The sequence below is a fragment of the Triticum urartu genome, unplaced genomic scaffold (genome assembly GCF_003073215.2).
Source record: "Triticum urartu cultivar G1812 unplaced genomic scaffold, Tu2.1 TuUngrouped_contig_8373, whole genome shotgun sequence".
Taxonomy (NCBI): Eukaryota; Viridiplantae; Streptophyta; class Magnoliopsida; order Poales; family Poaceae; genus Triticum; species Triticum urartu.
Window position 1 is genome coordinate 1 of NW_024119315.1, and position 8,328 is coordinate 8,328.

The 8,328-nt window shown below is 44.3% G+C and overlaps 1 protein-coding gene across 8 annotated transcripts; it reads right to left on the minus strand.

Moving 5' to 3' along the window:
* Window positions 1-619: 619 nt before the first annotated feature.
* Window positions 620-6,798, minus strand: LOC125531909. Of its 8 annotated transcripts, none has more exons than XR_007293605.1 (6): window positions 6,297-6,798; window positions 6,021-6,184; window positions 5,810-5,869; window positions 2,106-2,235; window positions 1,047-1,112; window positions 620-658 (listed from the first exon to the last, which is right to left on the minus strand). XR_007293605.1 is itself a non-coding variant. In XM_048696133.1 (3 exons), the coding sequence occupies exons 1-3, from the start codon at window positions 6,387-6,389 to the stop codon at window positions 2,928-2,930; spliced, it is 306 nt and encodes a 101-aa protein (XP_048552090.1). In that variant the 5' UTR covers window positions 6,390-6,798; the 3' UTR covers window positions 2,682-2,927. The 8 variants fall into 8 exon arrangements, 3 of the variants coding, with proteins under 3 accessions (XP_048552090.1, XP_048552091.1, XP_048552089.1); XR_007293601.1 differs by having other exon boundaries at window positions 620-667; window positions 6,297-6,795; XR_007293603.1 differs by lacking the exon at window positions 5,810-5,869 and having other exon boundaries at window positions 620-667; window positions 5,870-6,184.
* Between the last annotated feature and the right edge of the window lie 1,530 nt (window positions 6,799-8,328).

An 8,328-nucleotide genomic window follows, 5' to 3' on the forward strand; every position in this document is an offset into this window, starting at 1 on the left:
CCTCCGCCGTCGGTCCGCGCCGGTCGCAGCTCCTCGTCGGCCACCTTCCTCCGCTCCAATCAAGAGCCCAAACTTGTACGCAACTCCCTCGCCATCCGCCACAGCCTCCAGCCGCCCGCGACTCCTGGCCGTCGCGCCGCCCGCGACTCCTGGCCTTCGCGCCGCCCATGCTCCTCCCCGCACCGACCAGCAGCAGCGCCGCCCGTGCTCCTCCTCCTCCTGCCTGAGCCTTCCAGCTCCTCGATTCAGGCACTGGAGCTCCGGATCCGGCCAATTGACCTCCGTCCGTGCTCCTCCCCGCACTAACCAACAGCAGCAGCAGTGCAGCCTGTGCTCCTCCTCCTGCCTCAGCCTTCCAGCTCCTCGATTCAGGCACTGGACCTCCGGATCCGGCCAATTGACCTCCGCCCGTGCTCCTCCCCGCACTGACCAACAGCAGCACTAGCGCTGCCTGTGTTGCTGTTTGAATTGATCCAAATTGTTAATCGCCAAAGAAATTGATCGCCGGAGTTGTACCACTTCTTCTCGCCACAGACAGAAATTGATCAGATGTGGTGATTGACCAGGACGTCTTCTCACCAGTCACAACAAGCTTGAATTGATAGCCAGAGCAATTTTGAATTGATCAGCAAGGAGCAGCCACTGTCCATCTGTTCACCTGTCAAAACTAGCAGATCAACAGTAGGAGCAAGGATCAGCAAGGAGCAGCAAGGATCAGCAAGGAGCAGAAAATTGGCAAATTAGCAGATCAACAGTAGGTGAGCTATTTATGTGCTCCATCTGCTACAAGAAATTCAGTGTACTCATGCTTGTAATTGTACTCTTGCAAACAAATTACTCCATGCTAGTACTCCAGATCATGATTAAGAACTCAAGAAAACAATGTTAGTTCTGGCACTAAGTGTGGCTCTGCATCTGTGAGATCACTTCTGGTGTTAGTATTGGGTCATGCAACTTCGGCTAGGATGTTCTTGGTTGCTTAATAACTTAACTAGATAGACATACTTAATGCAAAAAAAGCAGGCACAAAGATTTCTTATACTAACCATGTAGGATATGACACCAACACCAAATCCTTCAAGCAATCGTCCCATATACAGGAAAGAAGTGTCCTGTAAAACAAACGCCGACAAGCGCGACAGGTTCAGAAGCAGCAACAGCAAGTGGTGAAACTAAGCCTTTGGAAAATGCACTACTGTCATACTTTTGCGAAGGAGATGGCAAGCCAGCCGATGATGTTAGGAATAGCAGCAATCATACCACCATCCTAATCCTAATTTTAATTTTGCTCCTAGCTACTCCTAATTTTTAAGTACTCTACAGTAACAGAAAAGGTACTGAATTTTCTTAATTTGATCATACCACCATCTCAATGAATCAATGTTAATTAAAGGAGTACATTTTTTTAATTTTCAGTAGTACAAATCCCAACAACATCATCAGTCCAAAACATTAAGCTATTAACTGAATTTTGTGTGCATAACTGAATTTAACTGAAATTACATCTATCTCTGAAATTAATACCAACTGGTCCTTTGGTCTAAGTGGTGGTAATTCTTGAGTAAGTACATCCTTGACAAAGAGAAGAGAAGAGAGAAAAGATTCATTTATTTTTAAAAGTACTGATGCAAGCAGTAGAGTACACAAAACCTTCATTAGAGTATAAAAAAGTTTATGCAAGCATTAAAGGAACAATTTCAGTTATTTTAATTAACTGGGAAAGTTCCGGCTAATTTTATTAAAGGAAAAGGTTGAGTTAATTTTAATTAAAAAAAAAGAAGAGAAGAGAATAGCAGAGCAAGCAATGCTACTGCTCCAAGCTAATCTGACTGCAAATCATAAACTACTGCAAGCAGCTCCATGAAAAGAAGTACTGCAAGCAGGCTACTCCAACCAGTACTACACTAAGTAATGTCACTTCAAGTAGTACTACACCAACTAATCTCTACTGATGTCATTTAAAGCAGTAATCTCTTCAACTAATCTCTACTGATGTCATTTACAGTATTTTTTGTAAACTGAATTTTTTGCCAAGGAAACAAAATTTTATAGCTTCAGGCCTAAGTACAGAATAGCTTCAGGAGCAAAGGAAAAGAAAAACATACCCAAATTTCTGAAGTGTTTCAGGCATCTCCCAACAATCTGGACGGGCAAAAAGGGAGTTTTATTCTCGTCTATGAAATTCATACCAACAATTCTTCCTTCCAAATCAATCAGAAGACCACCAACGAAAATCTGAAGAAAATGGTACCAATGTTAACAAGTACTCATTCAATAAGATCCATACAAAGAATGTGAGCACTTATAGAGCTTAATTTCTACTCCATGAGTATCAATGCAAGCAGAAGCAGAACTCACCATAGTGATATACTGAATGTTGTTGTCCTTGTTTTGCCTCTGAGGCTCCATTTGACAAGTGCTGACCATAAGTTCATCGCTTCAGCTGCAAACTTCCAGACTCAAATGTTCGGGCAACTGCAACGACCGGAGTAGGTGTCAGGAAGTAGGAGTCCGGGAGGTCGGCAAGCACCACCACGGGAAGATCAGCTTCTCACCTTGTGTAGAACAGAGAACAGGGAGCAAATCTGAACATGGAGTAGTCGATGTTCACTTTGACGATGCCTCCCCATCTGCAAAGCCGCCGCCGTCGGCCTTCGCGGCGGGGGGCTACTTGGATGTTTCATTAACCTAGGAAACTAATTCTTGCTTTGACAGTAAACGGACAACAATTGACCATAATAATATTGTCTTTCTTGCTTTGACAGTAAACAGACAGCAATTGACTAATTCTTGCTTTGATAGTAAACATACAACAATTGACAGTACACAGACTGAATTTATATGTACTTCTTCTTCTTCTTCTTCTTGTACTTCTACTTCTACTTCTACTTCTACTTCTACTTCTACTTCTACTTCATCTTACATATTCATATCTTCAGGAGAAAATGGATCTCCCAGACCTCAACTTCACTCCACCTGCAGAAGATGTGGATGAAAATGCAGAAAATGAAATGGAAGGACATGTAGGAGATGATATGGAAGGAGATGCCGGAGAGGGAATGGAAGGAGATGAAATTGTTCAAAATCCAGGTACAGTTACACTTGATCATTCCATCATTTCATCACTTGATCAGTCCATCACTTCATCACTTGATCATTTCATTTAATCATTTCTTTGTTGTATGTCTTGGTGCAGGTGCTGGACAAGTTGGTAGAAAAAATAAAACCCTCAATGACCAGCAAAAATTTGCTGCTTATGTAGCATTGCATACACTGTGTATGAGTAGAGGAGGCACTTTTAAGAAAACCGATACGCAAGATATTGCAAATTTTTTTGCAGTGGGTGTTTGGAATATACAAAGAATTTGGAGGAAAGCAATGTTGCAAATTCAACAAGGTCAAGAGGTAGATGTTGCCGATCAGAGAAAAGGAAATTCTGGAAGAAAGCCTAAGGACATTAACCTAGAAAAAATCCTAACAATCCCATTAAACAGGAGGTCTACTATTAGATCACTAGCCTGGCAACTGGGATGTAGCCCTACCACACTTCATAGAAAGTTCATGCGCAAAAACTGGACTTGACATTAGATTAGTACAACAGCCTGCCAACAGTCCTGATTTGAATGTGCTTGACCTTGGGTTTTTCAACTCGCTGCAATCGCTGACAGATTGTCTGAGTCCTAAAACACTACAAGACCTTATTGCAGGTGTTTTGGAGGAATTTGAAGGCTATGATGTTTACAAGCTCAACAGAATTTTCCTAACTCTACAAATGTGCATGATTGAGATCATGAACCATGCGGTGGGAAATGCGTATAAAATACCACATGTTAACAAGGAAAGGCTTGAGGGTCTTGGGCAGCTACCTCCAAGACTAACATGCCCGAAAGAGGTTTACACGAATGCCCTATACAACTTAGAGGTAATGGGGAGGGTTCAGTGATGAGGCTTGTTCGGATGCTTGAGATGAGGCTTGTTCGGATGCTTGAGATGAGGCTTGTTCGGATGCTTGAGATGAGGCTTGTTCGGATGCTTGAGATGAGGCTTGTTCCGATGCTTGACATGAGGCTTGTTCAGATGCTTGAGATGAGGCTTGTTCCAATGCTTGACATGAGGCTTGTTCAGATGCTTGAGATGAGGCTTGTTCCGATTCTTGACATGAGGCTTGTTCAGATGCTTGAGATGAGCTTGTTCAGATGCTTGAGATGAGGCTTGTTCCGATTCTTGACATGAGGCTTGTTCAGATGCTTGAGATGAGCTTGTTCAGATGCTTGAGATGAGGCTTGTTCCGAGGCTTGACATGAGGCTTGTTCAGATGTGGAGTATGTGTAGTTCCTTGAGATGAGACTTGTGCGGAGTGCATCCCATGTGAAATTACTCCATATGTGTAATACTCCATTTTGTGAGGCTTGTATGTGTAACCATTTTGTGATCATTTTTACTCCATATATTTTTTTTCCATTTTGTGAGACTTGTATGTGTAATTCATTTGCTTGTGTGGAGTACTCCATTTAAATGAAAGAGAAGAGAAGAGAGTAGTAGGAGACAAGATGAGTGAATTTAGAGATGAGAAGATAATTTAGAGAAGAAGAGAACAAGCAAAGTAGTAGGAGAGGAAATGAGTGGGAGAGGAGAGGAGTATGGAGGGCACAAGGGAAGTACACTAAACTACAGATGCAAGAAGAGAAAGAGAAGAGAGAAGAAGAGAGAAGAGAAGTCCTGCTGTAACTGAAAAAGTTTCAGTTAAGTAACTGAAAAAATTCAGTTAATGAACTGAAACTTACACCAAACTATTGCTGTCCTACACTAAACTACTAATGTCCTACACTACTGCAAGTGCTATACTACTGCAAGTCAGCAACTGTTAAATTAACAAAAAAAGTTTCATTTAGTTTTACTTAAAGGAAAAGATTCATTTTAAGCTAATGTACCAAGTCAACAGAAGATTCATGACAAGATTAACAGTAGCAGAAGCTTCATGTGCTAAAATCTGAAGCTTCATGTGCAAAATTGCAGAATTTGCAAAACTGAAAATGTGATTTAGAAAATAAATAGCAGTGGAAACACGGGCCTCATTGCAGAATTTTGGAGCAGACTACTGAAAAGAGAAGAGAAAGAGAAGAGAAGCGAAGGGAAGAGAGCGAGAGTAGAGAAGAGAAGAGTAAGAGAAGATAAGAGAATTCTTCGCACTGCTCCTCTTCCTACTCCAAGAACTACTCCTACTCCTAACAGAAAGAAATTAAGTTAATTAACTTAAAAAAGTTTTTTCAGTTAATTAACAGGAGTAGTTCTAAGGTGCAGAGTAGTTTCAGTTATTTAACAGGAGTAGTTTTAAGGTGCATAGTAGTTCTAAGAACTACTCCTACTCCTAAATTTAATTTACTAAAGAGAAGAGAAGTGAGTAGAATTACTCAAAGCCTTGCTAAACAGCAAATCCTATACTCCAGCACATAAAAGTTCCTACAGAGCAAGCAATTGGCTTTCTTCCAATTAGCTTGATACTCCACAGATTAGGTTGCAGCAAAAATGCACTACAGAGCAAACAATTACTCCAAACAAGCACTATTGATCAGCATCCTACTCCTGAAAACAAGCACTACTTGCACTTACAAATTCGGTGTTAATTACTGTACAGTAACACTGATCATGGGAGTACAAAAGGTTTCAGTTAATTTAAATTAACTGAAAAGGTGTAATTTATTTTCAATTACTGGACAGTGCAATTGAGAGTTTATTTACTGTCATTATTTAAGTTGCGATACAAACTATATGTGCATCCAAAAGAATTCGGCTATGAGTATCCGCTTACTAAGATTCGGTGTATCTTTTTCCTGAAGTTCAGCCAACTGTTCTTTTCCTGAATGCTCACCTGCAGCAGCAACATTGCACAAAGAGGCGAATTCAGTCAAGTGCAGAGACGAGTCAGAGGCAAATTCAGTCAACATTTGCACAAAGAACTGTTGTCTCATGTAACTACAGAGGCCAGAGCGCCCTCATCGCCAACCAGGACCAGTCTGTACCTTTGTTTGCACGGGAGTGGTTGTCGTCCGCTTCGGCGAGCATCGCTGCCATGGTCCTGCAGTAGAGCATTCGCATAAGAGCAGAGCAGAGGGCAGCTGCTGCTCCCCATGTTCTCTTCTTCAGTCTTGAAATTGAGAGAGCAAGCAGCAAGAGGGGATGATTGCTGAAATTACCCACAAACGACAGGCGATTCAGTAGAAATTCGCAGCTGGAGGCTGGCCGAATCGGCTCTGCCCCAAAAAATTTCATGGAGAGAGGGAGAGTAGTGAACTGACCTGGAGCTGGATCTGGACAGAGGAGGTCAGAACTGGCCATGGCGCTCCTCCCTCCGACAGGCTCTCCGTCTTCCTCGGCGGTGGCAACGGCATGACGAGAGCGAAGAGGACTACACAAAGTAAGAGCGGCCGGCACCACCCCCCTATTCCCACTGCTCTGGTCCAGCACCACTGCTCCAATCCAAAACTGCCCTCCTCCTCCCGCTGCTCCAACACGGATCGAGCACCGCCGCCCACAGATCGAGCACCCCGGCTGGTAAAAATTTCACCTTTGACCGACGAGGGGGAGACGGGTTGCTAGTTTTAGGGGTGGCGAGGAGCAAGGCGGCAGTGAGGAAGACACCGACGAGAGGGAGAGGGTGGTGACTGGCCGGCGGCACAAAGGATCTGGACGGGGAGGAGCGAGTGGTCGTCGGGAGAGAGTGTTGGCCGGGAGAGAGCGTGTGGTCGGGGAGAGAGCGAGTGCGAGTGCAAAAGGGGAAATGGGAGAAATACCATAACGTGACAAAAAATGAACTGACAATCCCCGACGACAACTATTTCGAAACAGAGGGAGTACTTTTTTATATTCTTTTGCTTTTCTGACCTGTATACCCAACGGGGCCTCATGATTCATTTATGAGACACGCTCTGAAGTCTTCTCTGCAGCAATTATTAGTTATCGACCAGCCCATGCCAACAGCACACTACCCACTAGCACCCGAAGCTTTAGAGCAACGCTAGCAGATATGCTATATTCTCACCGGCCCTTATAATTTCGGCGGTTTTATCTTTTTGGCCTTTTTGGCCCCAAACAAGTCCAGTAAAAATCATCCGACCGTTAAAAAAATATACTAGCGGTCTACAAATTGCCCCCTCCGTAGCTATATCTATGGGTCTGGGCATTTTAGGGTTCGCTTCCTGCATACGCTCCGCCCCTCCGCCTTCTCCTTTGTTTTCTCCGGCGAGCGATTCCGCCCATTTCTTTCCTTTCCCCACAGATCCATGGCCGGAGGTGCTTGCGGGCATGGGGGCCCCCCGCCGCCGCGCAAGCTCCCCCGGCATGACATGGAGACCGGCAGGGCTTGCTTCCACGAGCTTGACGAAGCGCTTTTCCCGCACACCAAGAGGTGCTCAGACACGGATGAGGAGCTGCTCGTCACGCAACGCGTAGAGGCGGCCGGAGAAGATGGCACAACAGAAAGGCTCGCCGTCACCAAGGAAGGCCATGTGCACACCCATGCTTGCTGGAGGTCGGCGGAGGCGTTCTACCTCGGCGTCGAGGACTGATGAGCCAGCCTTCCTTAGGTTAAATTTAGTTTGATCTATGCTATTTATGCTATGTACTATGATTTATGATGAACTCCGGTTGTGTTTCTCAAACTTTTTAGCGCGAACTAGATTTTAAATATGCATTATGTTTTAGCTTATCTGTTCTGCCGGCTACCCTGAGATCGCGCAAAATTGTTTTAGGAAGAGCCGTATACTATCTTTGCGGCACACAATTTTGGACATCTGCTAGAGTTGCTCTTACACGTGTGGACACGAACTAGCTAGTCACACAAATAAGCCCACTCAACGGGGCGTTTTGATCATCACTAGTGATCAAAACATTTATTTACAGAGGGAGTATAATTTGTTCCGGCCACAGTGAAAGGATCGATATGGTTGACTAGAGGGGGGGGTGAATAGGCAACTACCAATTTTTAGCTTTTCTTTACCAAATTAAACTTTGCATCAAAGAAGGTTGTCTAGATGTGCAGCTAGGTGAGCAACCTATGTGATGCAACAACAATAAGCACACAAGCAAGCAAGGGAACAAACACTAAAGAGCATGCACAAGTGAAGGTAAGAGATAACCAAGAGTGGATCCGGTGAAGACGAGGATGTGTTACCGAAGTTCCTTCCTTTTGAAGGGAAGTACGTCTCCGTTGGAGCGGTGTGGAGGCACAATGCTCCCCAAGAAGCCACTAGGGCCACCGTATTCTCCTCACGCCCTCACACAATGCGAGATGCCGTGATTCCACTATTGGTGCCCTTGAAGGCGGCGACC